The sequence below is a fragment of the Vipera berus genome (assembly GCF_964194415.1).
Source record: "Vipera berus genome assembly, chromosome: 2".
Taxonomy (NCBI): domain Eukaryota; kingdom Metazoa; phylum Chordata; class Lepidosauria; order Squamata; family Viperidae; genus Vipera; species Vipera berus.
In genome coordinates, this window is record NC_138203.1 from 100542712 (window position 1) to 100568777 (window position 26066).

At 41.6% G+C, this 26066-nt stretch overlaps 1 protein-coding gene across 1 annotated transcript in view; it reads right to left on the reverse strand.

Annotated features, from left to right (window-relative positions):
- Positions 1-1539: 1539 nt before the first annotated feature.
- Positions 1540-26066, reverse strand: part of LOC308663166 (stimulated by retinoic acid gene 6 protein-like) — a gene marked incomplete at its 5' end in the record, with an annotated part of 30722 nt that continues 6195 nt past the window's right edge. The window contains 13 exons of the mRNA XM_081319389.1: positions 1540-2013; positions 2584-2730; positions 5105-5268; positions 5651-5770; positions 6690-6807; positions 6904-6952; positions 8604-8685; positions 8814-8889; positions 9992-10130; positions 10899-11010; positions 16540-16610; positions 17973-18101; positions 19211-19256. Coding sequence (XP_081175515.1) covers positions 1919-2013; positions 2584-2730; positions 5105-5268; positions 5651-5770; positions 6690-6807; positions 6904-6952; positions 8604-8685; positions 8814-8889; positions 9992-10130; positions 10899-11010; positions 16540-16610; positions 17973-18101; positions 19211-19256 — 1348 coding nt within the window. The 3' untranslated portion in view covers positions 1540-1918. The remainder of the gene's footprint in view (positions 2014-2583; positions 2731-5104; positions 5269-5650; positions 5771-6689; positions 6808-6903; positions 6953-8603; positions 8686-8813; positions 8890-9991; positions 10131-10898; positions 11011-16539; positions 16611-17972; positions 18102-19210; positions 19257-26066) is intronic.

Genomic DNA, 26066 nt, shown 5'->3' on the forward strand with positions numbered 1-26066 from the left:
TAACGACAACCATAGCCACTATTTAGAATACAGTTTCTTAGTATATTTTGAGAGTAACGTCTTTCTATGAGTTTCTTAAAAGACAACATTCCAGAGAAAGCTGATTGACTGAACAGACTGATAGACAGATACTGTTAATTATCTCAGACATAACTGGTCCATTACTGCCCTGAAGTGGTTTTGATGGTTTTATCTGGTGGTGGGATTCAGCCAGTTCGCACCACTTCGGCAGAACCAGTAGCTAATTTTTTGTTGCCCAGGCCCAGAATGGATTTTCGGAACCAGTTGTTCACATATTTGAATCCCACCACTGGTTTTATCCCCCAAAATATTCTATTCCATAACTCTTTATTGGGAGCCAGCCAACTAAGTAAATCAGGAGCTGTTTTCAATCTGAGCAAGATTGACTGAGATGCCTTTTTCATTTCCTAGCGAACAGTAATTCTCTTTCTGAACATTACTTAGAATTCTTGTTGGACTGAAGCGCTGGTCTAACACTATAATTGTCCTTAATCAGCGATTGCCAGATTAACAATGAACTTGCCTGACATTTTGAAATAGGAAACACAAAGTAACAGTTACGCCTAGATATGCCATAGCAGTTAAGAAATCAAAGACAAACTTGGAGGAAAAAGGTCCAAGAATAAAGGAAAATCCTAAATGTCCCTCCTTTACATATTTTTTGTGGGGTGGGAGGAATCTGGGGAAAAAATAAGAAAATATTCTTCTTGTGTGCGTATGCTCCTCCTTCTAGGGGCCACCTAACTGCCAGACTGATTGATGCACCTTGACAAATTGTATTTCCTTTATTCCCAACCCAGGGTAACATCTGTATATCTCTCCTATTTCTCATTCTGCGGTTTCACCTAAACAAGTTATAAGAATATAAGGTTCATTTAACAGCTCATATCCCAATCAGGAGTATCTGCAATGGGAATTTAAAAGGTTATAATGAAGGCCAAGATTGAAGTGCCTTTCCATTGTTGTGTGTACTTTGTGTGTGACAACTGTAAAAAAAAAGTGAGGCCTTTGATTATGTGATCACAGCCACCATGTTAATTTTTTCACCCCCTTCAGATTTTCCCAATTCCAACTCATTGTGAGTGAAATAAGGCTGCATTGTGGTGCCCTAATTTCGTAATGCAACACATATGTGTCATCCATATTATTTCTTCCTCCTGATGCAGGGAATCAAATTAGTTTGATTTTACTTTATGCAAATGATATGATATTTCTTTGTGGCAAAAAAAAATCCCGTTTGGACAGTATCAACCTCCATCATGTGAATACACGTGTAGTTTTTGGAAAACTATCAAAGACGATGACATGATCTGCTGAGGATTTGCAACAGAACAATGTAAACAAATTAATTCTTGAGTGCAGGTTTTAGTGAGACAATATCTTGATGAATTCACTCAGATTATGATTAAATAGCATCCTTATTTCAATCAGTTATTATATAAACACCTGGGGATTCCATCGCTAATATGTTTATTTATGTGCTTCCTTCCTTATTTACTGAAGCATTTGTAACCCACATTCCAAACACTTTGCAATAAAATTTAAAAACAATAACTAACTATTCCTTTGCACCTTACTCTGTGTAACTCTCATGGCCTCTGCCTTCGCATTTCATAATTGAAATGAATGGAACCTGAATATTCCAAAGAAAGGTGGTCTGCCACAGAAGCAGTCATGTTTGTCTGAATCCAAATCAACTGGAAATGGGTTTCAATACACAGAAATATCCATAACAAATGTCCTTCAAGATTTCTTCATCACCCTATGCTTGTAATTTAACTACTAAGTAATCATATGTGAAAGACATGAAATGTTCTCTCTTCTGTTAACTCTCCTGCACGTCTGCAACTATTCAGCCCTATTCAGATAAAACAAAGCAGGGGCACTTCATGGATCCTCACTTTGGCTTCCTGTGTGCAGAGAGGCTGGGGTTCTTTAGAAGGGTATAAAGCAGCAGCCATCTTGTCCTGGCCTTCTTGGACACCCTAAAACCTAAATGAGAAATAATGGGTGTTTAATTTCCAGTATCCTAGTGATTCTTTAGTAATTCCCAACGACATCCTGCACTCTGACTTCACCCACCTACGAAGTCATGAGCACTGTCCTAATTTTTCTAGCCTGCCCCTTATCAGATGCACCAGGACCTCAAAACTCATCCTCCTATAGTCGTTACAAGCACTGACCTTGATGGCTGAAGAGAATGGAAACTGACGTTCAACAGCTCTGGAGATCACCAGTCGGAAAAGGCCACTCTGTTGCCCTAAACCCTCTATCTTCATGGCTCAGGCCACAGAGGGAATGTGCAGTCATTTAAGGCACCCTCCTGCTGGCTTCAGGCATGAAATGAGACAAGCATGGCCAGTACCATCATTCCCCCTTCCCCGTATACTATGTTGTTTGAATGCAATGTGGATTTCCTAATCTTTGGGGTATATGATAAATGCAAGGCTTTCTGTCATTTTCTATAATGTATTCGTTAAACTTTATTTTCAAAACCCAATATTCTCCTATCCCCTTCATCTACTGCAACATAAACATGGACCAAACCGCAGCAGGGTTTACCTGTTAATTGATCGACGTGACAAGAGTATGAGTTTCTTTGCTGCTGGTTCTCTAGACAGTTGGCTGCAAGAAGGTGGCCAAAGCAAAGAAGAATGGGATTGGTATGATAGTGGTCCATAAAAAGCATCCCGATCCATGTTTTGTATCCTGCAAGGAAATAGCAATCCTTTGGGAAGAAAATTCAACTACAAGTGGACAACTCTGATTGCACTTCTAGAAGATGGCAATTTACTGTAGGCAATCTGATTCACTCTTTAGTGAAGAGGTAAATTCCAGACAAAGAGGTTGGGTAGCTTTGTTCAGTTCATGGGCTTTCCACGAGACTCACCAATGTCCCCAAAGAGCTATCCAACTGTACCCTCAGTGAAAAGCCATAGCTGTCACTGTAGTTTTCCCGATGCTTCACTCAAGCTACACTCTGCCCAATAGGAAACATCAGACTGCTTGACTGAAAATCCCATAGAGGAGGGGTCCCCAACTATTGAAGACCCTTGCTCTATTCGGAACTGGGCCACATGAGCAGTGGGCAGGCATGCACGTGCACTGCTCAGGTAAAATAGAACATCACCATCAAACCTCAACTTTTTTACTTTTACATAATAGTATAAACTAGCCCTTTCGATAACAAATCTATCTAATCGGTAAAGCCCAAAATCAAATTTTCATTTTTTTCCACATCAAGCACAAAGTCTAGAAGTGGTTTCCACATAGAAGTAAAAGAATCTGTATTTTTTTTTCTTTAATCAAAAGAGTCAATTTAGCCATCTCTGCTAGCTCCACCAGTTTTTGCAGCTGTTCCTCCATTGTGGGGATCGATGTAGCCTTCCATTTCTGCGTAACTTGCTCACGCAGCCTGGTTCCCTTCCCCCCGCCAAGCCAGGTCATCGAACTGCAAAGTTTAGGGACCGCTGTCATAGACTTGAAGGCATAGCCAATATGGAGGACTTTTGAGTGCCAGCAATAACCAACTACAAGAAATGATGTTGGAAGAGTCCCTTGTAAGAATCGATTGAAATGCAGAAAAGTGCAGGTCCTACAGAGATGGTGCTGCTCTGAGTTTGTTTGCTTGTTTATTTGAGTTTATGATGGCCACCCACTCCAAAGGAATTATTATAGCCATTCACTATAAAAGATTATCCAATTGAAAGTGGCTTCAAGGTGCTGTAGCCGTTTCCCAGGAACCAAACAAACCATGGACGTTTCTGCAAAAGAAATCCTGCCTTTGGATCAGATTGTGTTTCCCGCCTTTAGTTTAGAGATCAGATACTGTATGGCAGGGGTGTCAAACTCAATTTCATTGAGGGCCGCATCAGCATTGCGGTTGCCCTCAGGGGGCTGGGTGGGTATGGCCAGGGTGGGCGTGGCCTACTGGGTGGGCATGGCTAGTGCACGTATGGCCTACTGGGTGGGCGTGGCCAGCTCTACATCGTTCGCATCAAGGGTGCCTATGGGGGCCTGGGCAGGAGTGGGACAGATCTGAGGGTCTCTGGCAGAAGGAGGGTCTCTGGGCCAGGGCCAAGGCAGTGGGGGCCGTTCCCTCACTGTTTCCAGGATGGCTTCGTGGGCCGCATGAAACCACTTCGCGGGCCGGATCCGGCCCCTGGGCCTTATGTTTGACATGTCTGCTGTATGGATAAGCATTGAACTATATTATTGTGGCTGGGCTGGCCGGCATTGTAAACTGCCATTGGCCCCAAAGTGTAGGAGACCTTTTCATCTGTGAAATCTCAAAATAACACCTCCTAGTCAGTTCAAGCTTTAGTGAAGCCGCCAGCCAAATGGCATTATGCGGTGGTCATCTCTTCTCTTTCTTCATGCTTAGATTTGTGGTAAGGAAAAAAAATGGCAGGGGAATATAGAGGGCCAAATATATGGCCTGGTCTCAAAACATCTTCCTAATTAGTAGGAGTTGAACTTTACAGTCTATTCTCAGCTTCCAGGTAATCCTCGACTTATGACCACAATTGGAACCAGAATTTCCATAGCTAAGCAAGGTGTTTGTTAAGTGAGCCACGGACAATTTTCTGACCTTTTTGCCATGGCTGTTTTAAACAAATCACCGCAGTTTTTAAATAGATCATTTAGTCGTTAAAGGGATCCAGCTTCCCCCATTGATTTTGCTTGTCAGAAACCAGCTGGGAAGATCACAAATGGTGATCACAAATGGTGATCACATGTCCTGCCATCATTATAAACACATGCTGATTGCCAAGCACTGAATTTTGATCATGTGACATGGGGGAATGCTGTGATGGTCATTAAGTGCGAGGCCCCGACTGTAAGCCCGTTGTAAGCCCGTTGTAAAACGATCGCAAAATGAATGGCTGTAAGTTATAAGTTGTGGACTATCTGTAGTTAAATTAACCATACCTCTTAATTAACCAATACTTTATTCAGAGAAGATTGGTGTTAAACCGATGAAATGACACAACTAAACTGATCTCTTGGTTTGCTTGTTTTCCATTCAGGAGTATTCGAAGGAAAGTCTGGTCTGAGAACCCCGAGAAAGTCAGGCCCTTACCCATGTCAGCTGCTTCGTAGCCTTTAGGCATGATGGTCCTATCAATCCGAGCAATCAGCCAGGCTCCCAAAACAATGCTGCACAACAGCCGGAAGAGACAGGCGCTCAGGCCCAGCATGACATTAGAGAAGAACAGGAAGTAATTGAAATTATGGAACACTTTTCTGAAAGTACAAATAAATGACCGTTGGAGAGATTCATATTGGTTCATGGCTGAAGACCCAACTGTGGATATCTGTCAAAAGGTCCCTCCTTCTTCTGATGATTATTTTTTAATTATATGTTAATTATTAATTTAATTAGGAAGAGTTTCGAAGGAGTTCTCTTATTAAGACATGGAAAAGATATTCTTTGGAATGTGCTGCTATATAACTTGGGGTAGTTCCAAATAAAAACGTGAATGAAGTTTATACCTAAAATATTTTATTTTAAATGATCGCTTGATGCGATAGCATATTCATTTACTTCAAGTTCACTTCAGTTTCAGAAATGAAATATCGTTCCTAAAAAAAATAAAGAATCGTGACCTAATTAAGGGGAGCTCACCTGTTATCAAGAGCCAAAGGCTTTTCCTTGTCATCTTGAAAAATCTTTGGCTGGAGGAAAAATCGGCTGGCTGTCATAATCTGCAGCATGATGAACCCTACGACAATGGCAATGGTCAGGCTGAAGGGAAGAAGCACAAATAAGTTATATTTATTTATTATTTTATTTTATTAATCCCATTTATATCCCGCCCTTCTCCGAAGACTCAGGGCGGCTTACAATCTAAGCACAAATCAAATGTGCTTAGCAATAGCCTTCATTCTATGTATATGCCTGCTTATTAGTGCTTTCGGGGGGCCCCTAGCGGCATTATTACAAAGTCAGCTTATTGCCCCCAACAATCTGGGTCCTCATTTTACCTACCTCGGAAGGATGGAAGGCTGAGTCAACCTTGAGCCTGGTGGGACGCGAACCTGCACTAATTGCAGGCAGCTGGTGTTACTTAAGGAGGCATTAGCCCACTGCTCACCATAGCTGTGCAAGTCTACACCCCGGATGAAAGAAGATACTTTTATGTATCTACAGCTCTTTATTTTAGGTATTTTACATGAAAGAGAGCTAAGTTGACCAAAATAAAGGCAGAATAAAATTTAATAGATACACAAGCAAACGCACAAACGTTTTTAATTGTTTAAATCCCAATTGCTCAAACCAAAGCTAAGCCTAGGCCTCCATCCAGATAAATGTCTTAAAACATCAAGAAATTAAAGACCTCACAGGGAAGTCATAAACAAGGGTGCAGCTGGGTGGAGTTGTCCTCTAATATTAATTTCGTGAATATAAGAAATATATTTTATGAATTGGCACAAGGTTTGAGCCAACTGAAAAAAATATTCATACGTAAGCTGGGGAGTCCAAGTTTCGAGCCCACGTATTTGATCCCCAAAATTAGAATAGCCACAGGAGTAACCCCCCACAAGTGGTATGCCCCATATTCATGCTCCAGAGACCCCTCACTGCAGAACTGGCCTCTCCATGTGTTTCCCCAGACAATAAGGACAGGTTTTCTGCAAATCCTAGCAAAATCAAAGGCACTTACATGCCAGTTCCCAAACTTTTAGCCATTTCTATCCCCTGACCATGCTTTACAGGCAGCACCAAACCATAAATGAGCATCACCCCAAAGAGGCACTGTATGATATGGAGGACCAGGTAACCTAGAAAAGAAAGCACAAGGAACCAATTTGAACAGGCCATATCAAGGGCACTCCACTTTGCTAAGGAAAATGATGTTTACAACATACGATACATACCCCAAAGGAGATAGGCAATTTGCCAGCCGGAATATCTTGCAATTGCTCCCTGTTAATATGAAAACAATTTTTAAAAAGGACAGATATTTATATAGGCACTTTGCCAACTAATTAATTTATTAGCCAATTGAAATTCCACTGATTTTAACTGAAACAGAAATGCATGATACTCATTCAAAGAATCACAATGTGCTTTTTAAATACCACATATAATGTAAAAAAAAACAAAGATACCACCCCTTTCTGAAAACTTACTGAAATTATCTGTTTTTCCTTCCCTATTATAGAAATGCATAAACACAAAGAACATATGATCAAGTATGCCTTTCATTCAGAGCTTTATTGACAAAACTATTTACCAGTTAAAACTGATACATAAATTCTGATAACTTCCAAACCTGGAACCCCATGTGCTTACTGAGAATTGGCAAGGAATAAATTAAACATCCAATTGTAGCAAATAAGTAAAATTACTTCAGGATAGCATTAGTTTAGGGCTGCAAAATCCAGACCACTATTAAATGTCATCAGAGATACAGGGGAAAAATGCTTCCATTTAAAGGTTGTCCAGATTTCGCTGTTCTGGGTAGCACTTGTGCAAACTTCACTGTGCCATTAGTCTTAAGAATAGCATGTATTTATACAGAATAGTTCAAGCTACAGTAGTAGACATTCAGCGAGAGGAAGTCTTTCAATATACAGAAGGCAGAAGTCCAACAGCTGTATCTACTGGAAATGTATTTGGATGGATTATGGAACTGTTGAACTTCTGCAGTGGTGGAATTCAAATATGTGAACAACCAGTTCTGTGCTTGAATGCCGCTTCTGGTGGTCCATTCTGGGCCTGGGAGGCCTCCCCCAGACCTCTGAGGCCCAGAACAGACTTCTGGAAGCGGCATCCACACATTCCTGGTGAGCTGCTCTGGGGCTGGGAGGCCTTCTCTGGGCCTCCCAGGCCCAGAAAGGACTTCCTGAAGCAGCATCCATGCACTTCCGGCAGTCCATTCTGGGCCTTGCAAAAAGGGCTAGGGCTTCAGCCAGTTCACTGAAGTCAACAAAAAAATTGCTACTGATTCTGCTGAACTGCTGTGAACCGGCTAAATCCCACCACTGAACTTCTGCCTGTATAATTTCTGTAGTAGGAAAAATCTAGGGGAAGCAGTCTTGTGCATACACAATACACATAATTTTTCAGGCAGATTTATATTAAGTGATTGGAGAAAGTTGCTATCGAGTGATGGGATTGGACACATTCCTACCCAGTCCAAATTTTATTTGACATACTGATGCAACCTGTGGATGCCAATGACCATGACTTTTAAACACACAATTGTAAGTGAAACTCAGCAAATTCTTAAGACTTTAGATGGGTAGATATTTAGCATTTATTTCCAATCTCTTTGTCCTTTGAAGGTCAACAGTGGAATAGATTTTACTCTCACCTTAAAATGCAAGCTATTCTTGGTTATTGTGAAATCTGTATATGAGCCTGATGATTAGAAGAATGCTGCCATTATCCTCCAACACAAAGTGAAACTAGCAAGACCAAATACAAAAACTGCACAAGAGGATTAGTTTATTAAGTGTGGGTGGGAGGGTGTTTGATAGAATTCTGACTGAAAGGCCACAAAAAAGATTTTGCTTAAAAATCAGTTGGATATGAAGAAGTTAACCAGGATTAAACAAAACTAAGAACTCACCGCACTTTGTAAAGATGAAACTTTGCTAAATAGTGTAGGAAGGAATTCCTTCTGTCCTGCCCGTAGCCTCTTGATATGTTTTCTAGAAAACAAAGGCATTTATGCACATTTTTGAGGTAGAATTTCAGAACTCCTTTAAACCATATGTTTTAACAGAACAGAAGATGAGCAGTAGAGGATCACAAACTCAGAAAGAAGATCAAGGCTCACCTGTAGCAGGCAAGGATGTGGAACACGTAGCTGACACTGGTGAGACAAGCGGAGCCAACAGTGAAGATCCACACACCTATTGAGAAGCAATTTTGGTGATTTAGTCTGTCCACAATCACCACAATCAGCTGCCATTCATGTTTCCATACTCAGCCACCACAAGCATGGACAAAAATAATAAACTTTAGAGTGATTTATTTTATCCTTCTCCTGTTACATCTCAGCTGTTTTTCAATTCAGACGTTAAACTGAAAAGGCAACCATTATGGACAATACCTATGTTTCCTTAACAGTATTATGTCTTCTTAGCTCTCTACATGGGGCTGCCCTTGAGGACCACTCGGAGGCTTCAACTGGTGCAGAATGCAGCCGCGCGAGTTGTGATGGGAGTTTCCCAATACTCCCATGTAACACCTCTTCTCCACGAGCTGCATTGGCTTCCGGTTGCCCTCCAAGTGAGATTCAAGGTGCTGGTGGTGACCTATAAAGCCCTAAATGGCTTGGGTCTGGATTATCTGAGGGAGCATCTGCTGCCGGCATCCACTTCCCATCGTCCTGTGCGCTCCCACAGGGAGAGCCTTCTTAGGGTACCGCCGGTGAAGGATTGCCAGTGGGTGACTCCCAGAGAGAGGGCCTTCTCTGTGGGTGTGCCTGCCCTTTGGAACCAACTTCTGATGGAACTTAGGACTGCCTCCGACCTCCGCTCATTCCGCCGGGACCTGAAAACTTGGCTCTTTGAGCTGTCGGGCCTAGACTGAGGGGTTTTAATTGGGTTTTAATGTTTTAATTTTTAAACTTTGGACTTTAAATTTAATTAATTGTTTAAAAAAAAATTAACTTTTGTATGGTATGATTTTAATTGCCCTGTAAACCGCCCTGAGTCCTACGGGAATAGGGCAGTATATAAGCCGAAAAAATAAATAAATAATAAATAATTTTATATCCGCTTTAACAAATCATTTTGTTTTATTAAACTTTAAAGACCTCTCAGTTAACATTTTGTTTAAAAACATCACCTTTAAAAACTGTGACCATTGCATTTTTTTTTCCAAATTTGAACATGAAATCCATAAAGCAAGGCTCAAAAAGCCATCACCAATATTCATTCTGTCGCCAATATTTGCATCTGTGATAAACCCAAGATTTAGTTTAAAAGTCTCATGTCCTCATGACTATACCTTCCGTGACTTCAATGAATTCTTTTAAGGGTTGGATATCTGATACATTTCTGGAAGCTGGAGGCATCTCATAATTTGATAACAGAATTACCAGTGTGCATGAAACCAGCTTGTAAACATAATACTCCATCACAGCAAACTGGAAGAGAAAGAGAGAAGCAGTAATTCGGTGATTGTAAAGGTGTGAGAGAAAGACCTTGAGAAATGGGCAAAAAAAAATGCTGCGTAGGGAACAGACCTAAGAGAAGGCATAGCCCACAGCTGCATAATGGACAGAGGAAGAAGCTGACAAGGGATTCCCCCTCCCCAGCTTCTGTAGAAGAAAGCGAATCAAGAATCAGTAGCCATCAGTAGCTAATACCTCTGAAGATAACAAAAACAAACCTTTTATAGAACTCTTTCTTATGATATTAAGAGTATAATATTAAGGCCAGTGCTATAGAGCAGGACTGTTGAGAACTTAACCTTATGTCTTTTCATAAACAGATATAACAAAACATAATTCATGTACCCTCAGCTGTTTCATTAAGTGGGGCTGCTCCTGCAAAGCAGACTGTTTCTTCACAATTTGAGTAGAAAGATGTTATACAGAAAAATGGAGATTGGGACTTTACATGAACATTTCTATACTTTTGTTTGTGAGGCACAAGAAGGATGACTGCAACAACACTATTTCAATATTGTCTTAAGTTGTCACAATTTGAAATACATTATTTTTTGTGCCCAGTATACAGAAGACGGATGTAGCTCTACAAATAAGATTCTATAATCCAATGTCTATTTTTGGATTACAAATAGCAGTTGATACTCAGAATGCCTTGAGTTTAAAATTAGTGAAATAAGATTGGAAACCCCCATGATTTCCTAGTTCAACATGTTTTGCATGACCCACAATTCTTTGGCTTACCATGTAAAGGCAAATGATGGCTAACACAGTTGTACTGATCATTCGGCTGGGAAACTGAAAATAAGGATCCCATTCATAGATTTTTTGCTGGATCCAAGATTTCTGAGGCTTCCTGTTTTTAAGGAAGACAATATGGACAGTTTTGAGGAGACAGCTAACAAGAAAAAGAGGTTAAATCTTCCTTGCCATCATTCACTTTTTGTCTTCTTTCACCTTAATCAAAACACAGCCTTCTTCTATATCACATGCCTTTATCCACTTTTATATAACCCTAATACTGAGCTTCTATATTAGATTGACTGTCAGTCAGTTCAAACTATTTTCTCTTTCTAGGGCAAGGTTTCCCAACCATGGCAACTTTAAGACATGTGGACTTCAACTCCCAGAATTCCCCAACCAGCTGGGGAATTCTGGAAGTTGAAGTCCATATGTCTTAAAGTTGCCAAGGTTGGGAAACCCTGTTCTAAGAAATGGCAAAGATGCTGCCATTCAGGGAACACAGTAACGGCAAGGGAACTTAATTGAGACTAATCAAGATACCCTAATGAATTACCAATTCCCAGGCCTGGATTAGCTTTTGAAGAAGAGAAGCACTAAGATCGGGCCCGCAAAATTGTTTCATGTGGCCCGCAAAGCCATCCTGGAAACAGTGAGGGAACGGCCCCCACTGCCATGGCCCCGGTCCAGGCTGGCTGGGAGCCAACGTACAATTTCATGGTGGCCATCTATACTGAAACACATTCACTCCTGCCCAGGCCCCCATAGGCACCCTTGATACGAACGATGTAGAGCTGGCCATGCCCACCCAGTAGGCCACACCCACTCCAGCCACGCTCACCCAGTAGGCTGTGCCCACCCTGGCCACACACACACCCCCAGGGCAACCGCAATGCTGATGCGGCCCTCAATGAAATTGAGTTTCACACCCCTGCACTAAGGGGAATGGGCACCACAGTTTCCCCCCCTCACCATCATGCCCTTAACTGTCAGAATCCATTTATATTTCATTCCTAACTCCCTCTCTGTGCAAACCCAAATCTCACTCCCCCTTACTGGATTCTGCCCTTCCCAAGGAGGAAAGAGAAGACAGGGATGTTAGTTGCCTGCAATTAGTGCAGGTTCGCATCCCACCAGGCTCAAGGTTGACTCAGCCTTCCATCCTTCTGAGAGGTAGGTAAAATGAGGAGCCAGATTGTTGGGGGCAATAAGCTGACTTTTTAATAATGCCACTTGGGGGTGTGTGAAAGCCCTAATAAGCAGGCATATACGTAGAATGAAGGCTACTGCTAAGTTTGTAAGCTGCCCTGAGTCTTCGGAGAAGGGCGGGATATAAATGGAATTAAAATAAAATAAAAAAATAAAATAAAAATAGTTGCCCCATCTCTTTCCCTTAGATGTAATGTTTGTTTATTCAGCCTGCCTGGTGGCCATCACAAAAGACCGATGGAAGAAACCCTCTCCCTCTGAACTACAAAGAACAAAGGGGGCAGGGAGAATTCTGGCTCTTGCGATGAAAGGAAACCCTCTCCCTATCTGATTTACGAACAAACAAGAAAGGTGGTGGTGGGAATTCTGGTTTGTATCTCTGGATGGAATGTGAAGGGGAGGAAGTAATAATGTTGCAAATGTACTGGTGGTTCTCCTTTTTCTCACGAGGGGTTTGACACCTGAGACGTGACTCATCCGGGACTGACCAAATGGACTGAGGGGTGGGGTTTTTACTCTGGGACACTTTAAAAGTATCGATCTGTGAAACAGCTTCAGATCCTGTCTATTATATCCTCTGTCAACTACATTTTAGTAAAAATTCCTGCTTGGACAATCTTGTCTCCAAGAGTTTTTCTTTCCTAAGATGTGGATTGGAGTGGGTTCTGACATTAGACAGGATCTGCATTAAGAGTCAACCTAGAAGGAAGAACCTTACAGGGGGACTTTGCAAAAAATACATTGTCTAAGGACGAGGCAAAGAAGGAGGAAAGCCCCATGGAAAGGGAACTTTTCCCCAACCGAAACCCCATCAACTAACGGAAGCTGAAGCGTCATATTCCTCCGGGGAAGAGGTGGTGGAGACACACAACTGCAAACCATGGTGGTCGATGGGCTTTGGAAGGAAAAGCGAGTGGGAAAAGGCATCGAGAAAAGTGACCCTGAGGCGGGGCGGCCACCAACCCAAATGGAAGCAAGAGATGGAGAGCTCCCTGCACGTCAGTGAAGAGGATGGGAGCTATGCACCACATGCAGAGTGGATCCTAGAGAAAGCTATTGATCTGATGAAGAAAACCCTTAGCTCGCTAAGAGAGGAGAAACCCGAATACTGCAGCTGCAGCAGCGCCTGGGGCCGCAGCTGGAGAGACAGTGGGGGGGATCCGGAACCTGCAACATCGGGGCCATCTGTTGAACTGCCCAAAGTGCAGACACTGATCCATTCAAAGACTACTGCCCCTGGAAGCAAAATTCAGGGGGGAGCCACCACGCTTGGGGTTTTTCCTCACTCAAGTCCTCAGTTATTTGGAAGAATATGGACGGGACATCCATATTCTTCTACTGGTTCATGTCATCCTTGAGGAGGCAGTTTGAGAACCCTTTGGCTGATCATAAGGCCCGGGAGAGAATCAAAACGGTGAGGCAGGGCAGACGACCAGTGGCTGAATATACCCAAGAATTCCGAGCCATTGCCAATAAGCTGAACTGGCTGGAAGACATCTTCCTCAGCCATTTCAAAGACAGGCTAAACTACAACCTATATGATGATTGCCTGCCTCGAGGAGACCCACACCACCTCGATGACTGGTATGTCCTGGCAGAGGAGGTGGAGATAGACTTACTGAAAAGGCACCGCCGGGGAAAACCATGGGACTGCCCGCCACCCGAGCAAGCACGCGAGCCAGCGAAACCACTGACTACGGCTAAGAAATCAACAGGCTGTTTCACGCCACAGAATGCCACTCAAAAGCCCCTCAGAGCAAATCAGAGGCATCACCCTCCAGGAGACCATGGAAGTCCCAAGGCAACCCAAAAGAACCTGCCACGAGGGGGACAGAGGTTGTAAAGTCCCCAACCCCTGCCAAGGACTGGGAAGGGATTCCGGCCTACACCGCAGGGGCGGTGGACACTTTGGAAGACAGCTCAGAGGCAGAAACCTTGGTAAGTGGATCCATTCCACCCATCCTTAAGACAGTGACTATATTAGCTTCCTCCATGCCCGAAACCATCAAAGTAAAAGCCCTAATAGACTGGTGGGAAATTTGGGCATTCTGGTAAGGAGACTAAAACAACCAATCTCTTTTGGCCAGCTAGATGGGTCCATAGCAAGGGGGGGTACCAGCTACCCTAGCCACCTTACCAGTCCACCTGTCCCTGGGGACCCATGAGGAAGACATAAGGTTTGTAGTGACCCCAGGCATAGAATGCCCAATGATTTTAGGAGTGGAATGGCTGAAGAAATGGAACCCCTGGGTAAATTGGACGACAGCAGAACTCAACTTCCCGGAGGGGGAGCATAGGAGCTTAAAACCCCAAAGCCCCCACCCCACCCCAAAGAGAGGAGATAGCATCAGTGGGGGAAGAGAAGGGGTTACCAGAAATACTGGAGGAATACAGGGAGCTTGCTGAAGTTTTCAGTGAGGAACGGGCAGATGAGCTCCCCCCTCACCAGCCCACAGACTGTGCTATAGAATTCAAACCTGGGGAAAAACTCCCAAAGCCCAGGATGTACGCCATGAACTCCAAAGAAACGGTGGAGTTGGAAAGATTCATAAATTCATAACCTAGAAAGGGGATTTATTGAGGCTGCCAAACCCAAAGCGGCCGCCCCGGTCCTGTTCAGGGAGAAGGAGGATGGCACTCTTCGTTTGTGCATGGATTATAGGGCCCTTAACACAATTAGTGAATGTAATCTGTATCCCCTACCCCTAATGAAGGATATGCTATCCCACCTATCGAAAGGAAGGATTTTTACCAAACTAGACCTGAGAGAAGCATACTACCACATTAGGATTAAGGAAGGGGACGAATGGAAGACTGTGTTCAATTGCCCAATGGGTTGCAATCAGTTCAAAGTCCTGCCATTTGGACTGCAAGGGGCCCCCGCAGTTTTTATGCAATTAATTAATGAAGTTCTAAGAGAGCACCTATATAAGGGGCTCCTGGTTTACCTAGATGACTTCCTTATCTCCACTGAGACCAAAGAGGAACATATTAACCTAGTCAGAGCAGTTCTGAAAAAATTGCGGGCCGCCCACCTATATGCAAAATTATTGAAATGTGAATTTCACCAGGAAAGAATAGACTACCTGGGATATTGCATATCCCCACAGGGCACTGAAATGGACCCCAAGAAAGTCAGGGCAGTATTAGAATGGTCACACACACACCCCGCACAAGGAAGCAATTGCAAAGTTTCCTGGGGTTTGCAAACTTCTACCGCCAATTCATCCCTTTGTTCGCCCAAATAGCCCTGCCACTCACAAACGTGTTGAAACGAAGGGGGGGTCCCCAGTGAAACCCAGACAGCCCCTGAAGTGGACAATGGAATGTCAAGCAGAATTTGAGAGGCTAAAGAGGATTTTTTTCTGCCGAACCTGTACTGAAACACCCAGATCCCGATAAACCTTTTGTAATACAGGCAGACGCGAGTGATGTGGCGGTGGGAGCTGTATTATTCTTTCACTGACACACACAATTTTACTCATATTTTTTGTCTCTCTCCCTAACTGCCCTATTCAACTTTACTCAAGATAGTTTTTTAAAAAAAGGTTTTCTTTAACATGGTGAGTAATTAAAGTTTAAAAATTTGAATCTTAATAACTTGTGGTTTGAGCAATGAAAGGTCCTGAGGGCAGCATTATTGCACTAAGACTAGGGCATCGTTTGCCCTTAATCTCATCCTGCCAATCACTTTCAGAACTAGATATTAAGGGCACTATTGAGCTAGTTATTTGTGACTAATATTTTCACACAACGTCAGTATGTGCCAAATGAAAGCAACGACAATTATTTCTCAGAGTCTTTCCCCATATCAATGGATCTGCCATTGCCTGAGATTATTTGCTGTCAGCCCTTCAAGGTAGACCAGATAATTACAGGTAGTCAGGTATAGGTAGTACTGTTCAGCTCTCACAAAAATGACTTACAGCCTGTCCTCGCACTTGCAACCATTGCAGCTTCCCCACAGTCAATGTAATCAAAATTGAGGTGCTGGTATGTATTTACAATGATTGCAGCATGCCAGAGTCACGCGATCGCCATTAGCAACCTTCCCAGCCAGCTTCCCACAAGCCAAGTCAATGGGAGGAAGCTGGATTCGCTTCGCAATCACATGATTCATATAAACTGTAGTGATTCACTAAACAGCCATGGGCAAAATGGTCATAAAATTAAGTGCAACTCACTTAACAACCCCCTGGCTTGGCAATGGAAATTCTGGCCAGAAATGTGGTTGTAAGCCAAGAACTATCTGTAACATAATCTGGCTAGACTGAATGCTCTTCCCCACTCCCTCCCTTCATCTTCATGGAAGCTAGGAAGGGGTTCCCCAGAAAACAAAATTTGGATTACTAAGAGAACTGTCCCTAAAAATTAAGAATACATGGTATATATGACATCCTAAGAAATGCTCCTCAAACAAAGCGAGCATCCTCACTGCAGTGGAGGTTTCCTCAACAATTGTTGGATGTATTGGGCATGATGGGTCTCCAGTAAAGTAGGGTTGTCCTGCAGGGAACAAAAAATATTTATTGTTTTAGGGTCTACACCTTTCAGTGGTCAGAAATGGTTAGAAATAAGGAACAGGGGAGTGTCACGCTAGAAGTGGCTGATGGACCAGGAAAAAAAATCCCCTTCCCCACCCACGCAGCCTGCATCATACTTCATCCCTCCCCATCTTTAATTACAATCTGTGTTTTTATTGTTTTTATTATTTTTGTTATTAGAATTATCTACTTTATGGTTTTTGTTGTTTTTAATGTTGTAAGCAGTCCAGAGCGGTGAGATGGATGGCAAATAAATTTAATAAATGAATAAACAGAAGAACAAATAGGAGTGATCTCCTCGATAACTGACCAGTTGGAGAGAACACAACCTAGAATCAAGAATGTTTTGTGGAGTCAGGGAGCTAAGTGAGTTAATGGGTGTGTGTGTGTGTGTCCATCCATTCTATAGAATTGTGCTTCTCTTTTTGATATTTTTATATCTAGGAGAATGTAAAACATTTTCAAGACTTTGTAAAAGCTATCTGCCATCACTTTTCCAGAAAATGGGTATAGAATTAGAGGAATGTCCAATATTTAATTCAACTTTAGGGTGAATATAAAAGTGTGTCATTTATCCAAAGTATTTTGAAAGTATCTTGAAAATATCTTCCCTTCCACAACATATTTGTGTATACAGGTGAGAGATGGAAGCAATGATGGACGCTACTGCCTGCAATGTCACCAACTACAGCAGATGTGGGGAACTATGGCCCTTTTTTGACTTGTGGACTTCAAATCCAAGAATTCCTGAGCCAGAATTCTGGCATTTGAAGTCCACAAATCATAAAAGAACCATAGTTCCCCACCCCTGCAATACAGCCTCCCATTTCTCGTGGAATGGTTTGGCAAGAAAATAAAGGCAGAGAAGGTCGCAAATGGTGACCAGGTGACCACAGGGGTGCTCTGATGGCCAGAACTTTGAGGATCAGTCATAAGTACCACTTGTTCAGCGCTATCATAAATTTGAGCATAACAACGAGCGGTTTGTAAGGACTACTTGTCAACTTTCACATATTATGTATAAAGGAAACCCAAATCTTAAAATATTGGATTAAAGAAATGTTGTGGCTGTTGATAAGATCTTCTTTTCTCAGAATTAGGTGGATTAACTGGAAATAAGTCAAGAAGATCCCCTAAAATAGGGGTGGATGTTTATGGCCCTCCAAATCCTGTTGAGTTCTAATGTCTAACAGCTTCAGTTATTGGAGGTATTGGACATTAGACTGGGCATTGTGAGAATATTGGGCAACATCTGGAGGGCACAGTACACCTGCAAAGGGACCCATGGAGTGCAAAGGGGAAGAAATACTCCGTGAATACTCACCGTCGGAAGGCCTGTCTGGAAGCGGGCCCATGATGCTTTTATCAACATGTGGGTGAATTTCCCTAGCAGAAAAAGCTGGCAGAACAAGGAAGGCCAATAGAAAATAACCTTCTCATAATATCCTAAAATCTGTGCAGAGAAAAATAGGATCAAGCTGTTATCTGCTGGTCCTACAATGAACCATTGCTATGCCAGACAGTCTCCTCATGATTAGCCCTTCAGCCACAGGATCACAATATGTTGCCATCTGCAAAAGCTGCCCACATCTCTCTTCCTTCTGAGCCTCAGCATTAACACTTTGAATGTTCAGTTGGGCTGCGGGCTCTGATTCAATCCAGAGCTCAGTTGAATGACTGGCTTTCTGCCCTCACTTTGTCTGCCAGCAAATCCATAAGTGGCTTTGCAGCTGACAACTTGAAACATGTCTCAGACATGCTGGCTTGGCGAAAAAGGCTTTCCCTGTTGTTGGTGTTAGCTGGAAACACTACAAAGCACCCTTGAGATTCTCTTTACATTCCTTGTCCAGGCTGCATCTGGAGCTACACAAGCAGCATCTTAAAAGTGACATGACAGCACTCGCTCACATCTCCCTCTTTTTTTCCCCATAAAGGAAGGACCCAGCATGATGAGAAACAACTGAAGAAAAGCAAGTGGGCAGGAGACATTAAATTACCAGAAGTGTTAAAGAGGCACCTCTGAGCATTGAACTTGCTCTTCTTTCAAGCCACCTTTGTTCCATGTTTATTTCATATGCCATCTTTGCTCCTGAAGCTCAAAATGCCATAAAGAATGCTTCTCTTTTGAACTGAATTAAACTGAATTGAGGAAAATTCATCTTGGGTTTTCTCAAGAATACAATAATGGAAGTAGACATTTTGTTTCCTGAGCCTCTTTAATCTTTCCTCTTAGGTTGGTTATCTTTCAGTTACAGCTCCCATTGAAGAAAAGGAAGACAATATAGTTATTGCTCATGTCAGTTTTGTGGCTGATAGGAATTGTAAACTAATGTACATGGAAAATGAAGGCAGCTGACTTATAGGATGTCTAGGATGAGCATTCATAAGTGTTTCACAATTATATTACCACAATGCTAAATGGTGATAGACACACAGGCAGGGGTGTGGGTGGGTGGGTGTGGGTGAGAGAGAGAATGAGAGAGAGATGAGAGAGACAGAGACAGAGAGACAGAGAGAAAGAGATCCACATTTTGCACTGTTATTAAATAGGTACATACTAACTTTTCCGTGTGGGCACTTTCCAATGTGCACAGCCATAGTTACAAACCTGCCAGAACAAACAAAGAACTTCAGTTATGAAGTATAGCTTAGAAAATCAAAGTCCTGAAATTAAATCTAATCATATGTGTTTCATCAGAATCGTATGTAGCCATAGAAACTGACCAGTACCAATCATGGGATAAGATTAAGAATTAATCAGCTTCTCAGAATAGAACATTCAGACCTTTTTTGTAACCTTTTAGTTACTAAGGGGGTAGCAGGAGTAAGAAACAAAGTATTAGGCTTTGCCATATCTACGGTGCAACCCATGATCTATAAGTAAAATTGGAGGAAATTCATACTCCTCAGATCCACGTACTTACATCACAGAAATACAGAAAAATGCAGGATACCTAATTTCAGCAGTGCAATCCATGATCTTTGATTTGCTTTGATTTTTGTAGCATTTCACCTAAACATCAGAGGGATCCATGAGGCCCCAGCTCTCTGTTGTGACAGTAGTATCCTCCATTACCAAAAAGCAATTGGTGGGAGAGTTAACACGGGGGAAACAGAATCATCAGAGTTCTATAATATCTTAATATATACAACAAATACAGACATACACATATACATACACAGATGAATAGGTCATATAGAAAAAAATAACTAGTATATGGTATTTGAAAATACACTATGATAATAATTGTATATATAAAAACTATTGTATTCAAATTGAGCTTGAGCTTTGCTGACTTTGTGTATATATTCCTATAGTTTTCTTGGCAATATTTAACTGGAAGTGGTTGACCACTGCTTTGTTCTAGGACAGGGGTCCCCAAACCCTGGTCCATGGACTGGCACCAGTCCATGGCAAACAAGCGAAGCCCCATCTGCGGGATGCAGGCAGCACATGAAACCACGGCCTTTCCAAACCATGGGAAAACCTCTTTGCACGGAACTGGTCCCTGGTGCCCAAAAGGGTTGGGGGGGGGTCGCTGGTCTAGGATGTTATTTGCAACCTCTAATCCTGATATTTCCTGGACATTTCCTATCCTTGTATTAACCAGGCCTAAACTTACTTAGTTTTTCAAAGTTAGCCAAGTTCTAGCTAGACGAATCTTCCAAGCTGGGCATATATTTTGTATATTCATACTGTATAATAGTCATCACACCACTTGCTATTCTTCAATGTGCAGGAAAAAAATAAACAATAGAGGCAAGATATATGAGACACCTCCCCATATCCTTCTCACCTTGTAAATCTTGTTTTCATTGTATCCACGCCCTGATTCATATACTGCCTTTTGTACTTTAAACTTCCCCCTCTATTAGCTTCATCCAGGCATGTTTTTATTTTCAACTCATTCATTCTTTTTTCATACATTTGAATGATCCTCATCCATTTCCTCTATGTGACTAAACCACCTCAATCATTTATTGCAACAGTCACTTATTTTTGTACTCACTACGTATTTATTCAGCATTCTTCATTCATGATTCTATCTTTCCTTTATACACACACCACCTGAGTACGTATTCCCACTGTATACAATTTTAGGTTTTTCTTAATATATCCAACTCTCACTTCTATATATAAAATTTGCAGAAGTATGTCCTTAAACATGGTCATTGTCTGGCTGAATCTTGTGAGATTTTGTAAAAAAAAATGCTGTAAAAATAAATAAATAAGTTTTTATTTCTTTTACACAAGCAACACCCCATAAACTATGCACTACTTTTCTACTATTGTTTGCACATCTTACATTTTTTTGTTGTTTCCCCATTGTTTCCCCATTTTGATAAACAGACTATTAAGATATACAGAGTAAAATTTCTTTTTTAATTTATGTATAACAGTATTCTGTATTTTGCCTGTCAGATGCAATCAGCAAAAAAATAGTTCAATCCACACTCCTTGTTTCATTATACAATGCGTCTAACTTTTACTGCAAATCTCCTGGGTTCTGAATTATCAGTGTGACATTGTTCAAATCCAAAAATGCATGCACAGCCACATCCATAATCAACACATATCTAGCTTCCCAGTGAGGTATTCTGCTCGAAGTAACCCATACATGATTTATCTTTCCATTTTTTCACAAAATGTTTCATGATTCAAGCCTATTCGCTTTAATATATGCCTTCTTTATATCAACTAATATACCATAAATTTTCTTATTTATTTATTCTCAAGGACATGTTGAAAACCAAAAACTGAACTGTGCAGCCTTGATCAACTTAAAGCAATTCTATGACTCTCAAACATTGCTTAGTTTTATCCTTTATAGCTTTGCTATGAAAATTCTGCCAAAACTTACATTAATGCTCCTATAATTTTTGTTTTCACATTTTCTAGAATTCTCTTTGTAGAAGGAATTAATGAGAGGATTTTTCCAATTGTCGGGCACGGATGTACAGTCACCAAAAATAGCCTTTCTGTTAAAGTGAGAGTAAAGTCTATTCCAGTTCTGACCTGTTCTTCAAAAGATAAAGGGATTGGAAACTAAATGCTTAATATCCACGCATCATAAAGTGTAAAGAATTTGCTGAGCCTCATTTGCTATTTTACGTGTTGAGAAGTTACAGTAATTTGCATCCACCATTAGTACTACCCTGTCAGATGAAATATTAGATGGGTGGAGAATTATCCAAGCAGATAATCCCCAATCACTTGATACCAACCACCCATCATCACTTAATAGAGATGCCACTCCTCAGAAATGATCTATAATGCATCTGTACAAGACATAATGCTTCCGGAGATTTTATTCACTAAACTAATTGTGGTAGAAGACAGGAAGGCCTGGAGGAACATTGTCTATAGGGTCGCGATGGGTCGGACACGACTTCGCAACTAACAACAACAAAAATTGTGCAGGCGGAAATCCAATAATCCCACAATCCATCCATGGTCACCTGCAACAAATAATTGAGGGATCTCTGCCTTCTATATTTTGATGTTATTCCCATCATTCGTAACATTTCCTGTAATTCTACCTTAAATTATACACCTTATACCACACCGCTATGCTTAATCCAGTGAAGTTAGTAAACTAGCAGATCTGGGCTGCAAAAATCTAGACTGCAACTAGATGGAAGCAAAGTATTAAGAATTTACTCCATCTCTGCTGCCTTCTAACAACACCCAAATTTCTGTGCTTCAGGCCTGATAACCCTGTTTTATAAATGTCACAGTAATTTGAACAAATTTATAATCCGAGCATGTCTAATCAGTCTGATTTTTTTCCTATTATTATTTTAATGCCATATCATAGTCTATGTAGCAATAAATGAACCAAAGAGTGGCATAACAATTTCTATGCTCCAAAATTGATTTTCCTTTATTTCTACTGTAGTTGCATTGCAAAGAGATGCTCCTTCTAGTCTACTGTACTATTAAAGTGAACAAAGTCTAATAACCTGGCTTCTGCTACATCTTAATCGATTTAAAACTATGTTTACTTTCTTCTAATTTGTTGCTCTATGCTTTTTAACTGGAAAAGAAATTCCTTTATTTCTGCCTTGCAAGGAGAAAACATTCACGGACGAACATACACCTGAAAGATATCCCCTCTTACTAAAGAGAAAGTTCATTTCTCTGAACCTGAGAACACCTTATACTATAAGTCTCAGATTTATTGGTAGGCTGATTTAGGATTGTATTTATTTGAACTACTCAGAAATTGGACTCAGCATCCAATTTCCTGAGGGGGGGGGAGTTTTCTTAAGAGTCAATCCTCACACCAGTCTATTCCAAGGCAATGCAAAGTATGACAATTCTTAATACTAGTATAACATAATATATATTTTTAAATTTAAAAAAAACCAGATCGAAAAGACCAAAACATCTCCTCACTAGCAATCAATACCCAGATGAGCAGAGATTAACATCAAGATTAACATGAGACGAACAATCAAGAAGCAAACAATACCCCAAGCAAGAACTGTCAAAGAAGCTAACAGTAAACAACAGGCCAATCAAGGACATGACAACACCAAAATGAGAGCAAACCTCACTCCTTACTAGCACTGATGATGTTGCCTAGTTTGGTAATGAAACATCTGCAAGAAAACAACCAACTTCAGAGAGCACCAAGGACTCATAGTTCCACACTGAGCTACGAACATTCTCTACTAAAAAGCAGATCATCCCAGCATTACGAATGTATTCTGTAATCTATTTATCATTATGAAATTTACTTTGCTTTTAATGTACATAAAAAGTAATATCTCTTTTGATGTGAGCTTGACTCCTAGTGATTTCTTGCCACCAAGAGAGAATCTTGTTTTCTATTCTTGGGGGAAGTGGGACTTTCACTCATCACCCCATCTCCTCTACAGCTGTGATGTTTCCTATCAGTCTCCTATCCAGTATTTTTTTAAAAAATAATAATAATTTTATTAAAGCTTACAACTGCAATAGTTAAAAACTAATACAAACTAAGAAAAGGGATGAAAAATAGGAAAGAGTAAAAAAATGCAAAGAAAAAGACAAAATTGTAGAGATGGGCTACAAGAATGACATGGGGAAAAAAAAGATGTCTCCTTGGACATGCAAAAGAAAAGCGATGCTATGGAAACTCTCTACTCCTCAGAGCATCTCTCCAAGAATGTTGCTCAGCAACTAATTATAACTGCATCTCCCAATGAAAGGGAAATAAAGCATTATATTAATCACATGCTGCAATGCAAAAGAGTTTGGTATTTCCCTTCAAGGAAGGAAGCCCGCAGGGTAATGAATCAGTGGCTGGACGAAGAAACCCAAGAAACTCATGCAAGTCAAATAAGCAAGTCCTGCTCCTAAAACATAACCAGAGGGAGAATTCCTACAAATATGCTCTGCCAACATCTTGTTGTTGTTGTTGTTGTTGTTGTTGTTGTTGTTGTTGTTCTCATGGTGCTTCCTTGCCTTCATCTCATGGCTCATGAATGAGTAAGGTTAAGGTCTCCTGAGGTAATTCTCCCTATTTCATCACCACTCATGGCAACCTCAAGGGATAGGAAACGTCTTATTCTTCACCATCAAGCATTAACAGAGAGCCGCACCTGTTGTGATTCAGGGTCAGCCTGTGGGTTCGGCAGTTGGGTCGGACGACTCAGAGGAGGAGGGGGGTGTTGAAGAGGTTGCTGAGGGGGTTGGAGAGCTTGCTGATGAGAGCCCTCAGCCAGGCCCCTCCCACCTGGTCACGACGGAGACCCAGCTGTGTGAGCCTGACAGCGTGGATGAAGATGACCCACAGCTGGCCCTGTTCAAGGATGCCCGACGCAGGAGGCAGTCAATCAGGAGTAAACAGAGGAAGGCAATGGGGCACCTCAGAAGGAGGCAGAGAGAAGCCACGCCCTGAACTGTATAAAAGGGGAATGCGTGGGAGGGCTGGTTTGCTGAAGGCAACCGCTTGATTAGTTCCTGTTTCATAGCTCCTGTTTCATGGTTGGTGTCTTGTTTGCTCTGTTTTATGTTAATAAATGTGGCAGGCTTAATTCCAGCCTCTTGCCGTTTGTAAAGGGGTTGTCCCTGCCTTTTCTGCAGGGCCGGTAGCAGGCTGGTACAGAACAGCACCTTGGTTGTTTCAGGCTGGTGTGGTCATCTGTATTCGCCAGTTAGCTGTTGTCTTTCTACACAGCTGAGCCCAGTAAGGTCTGAAACGGTAGCAAAAACATTTGGATGGCTGCTATGGACAAGCATTGCATGGCTTTATCTGTATCACCTTCAGGTTTCAAAAAAGAACATTGCATTACCCGTTCAATGAATGCTATTGGATTCATGGCACACACAAAAACACACACACATATCTTTTTCAGCAGTTGGTCAAGTTTTCACAAGACTGATAGGGAGGACTTTAATTAGCAGCAATTCAGATCTATATGCTGGGAGATTAAACGTGCATAAGGTTCATATGACTGAAATGAGGAGGACCTACGTAATATAAAAAGTACAGGTAAATTTGTTTTATTTTATTTTTTTATTTATGTTATTTATTTGCATTTGCTTTTATTATTTTTACAAATAACTCACGACAGCAAACATATCCAACCCACGTTCTTCCTCCTATTTTCCACACAACAACCCTGTATGGTGGGTTGGCTAAGAGAAAGTGGTTGACTCAAGGTCACCCGGCTGACTCTCGTGCCTAAGCTGGGACTACAACTCACAGTATCCTATTACCTATTTGATAACCAAGACAATACTGGGGCTCACAATATAGTAACTGTGACCATTCATTATAACTGCTAATTGTTATGCCGCATTTTATTGTGGTGATTTTCTTCTGACTTTCTATCTGCCTAACTGTCCATCCATTCATCCATCTATCCCCTTCCCCACCCCACCCCACCGAACCCCTGTCCAGGAAACACCACCAGATTCCTCCTGCTTTCAAACAGACTGACATCTGTCCATCAAGCTGCCAAACTGGCATTCCTCCTGTTTCCTCTGTTACCATCCCCTCTCTCTGGACAGTACAAATGCCCAGAAGGGCCCACAGAGTCCTGGCCTTTCACTGAGTCCAGCTGGTGCCTACAGTAGTGTGATTTACAGCCACTTGTTTCATTTCAACTGTCCACATCACTGTGGTTGCATACAGAACACTGTTTGGGAAAGTACTGTGAATCTGACTTGGATTTCCCCTACAGTCCCCATCTTCTTTTTCTTTTCTTCTTTTTTTTACAGGTTTTTCTTTTTTTTTTTTTTTGTCAGTTGGCCTCAGTCTGGAAACATTCTTGACTTTTTGGTACAGATTTCAACCTTTTGGAATAAAACTGATTTTAAAATTAGAGCAGCTACAGCCTAATGCTGGGAAAGATTGAGGGCAAGAGAAGAAGGGGACGACAGAGGATGAGGTGGCTGGATGGAGTCACTGAAGCAGTAGGCGTG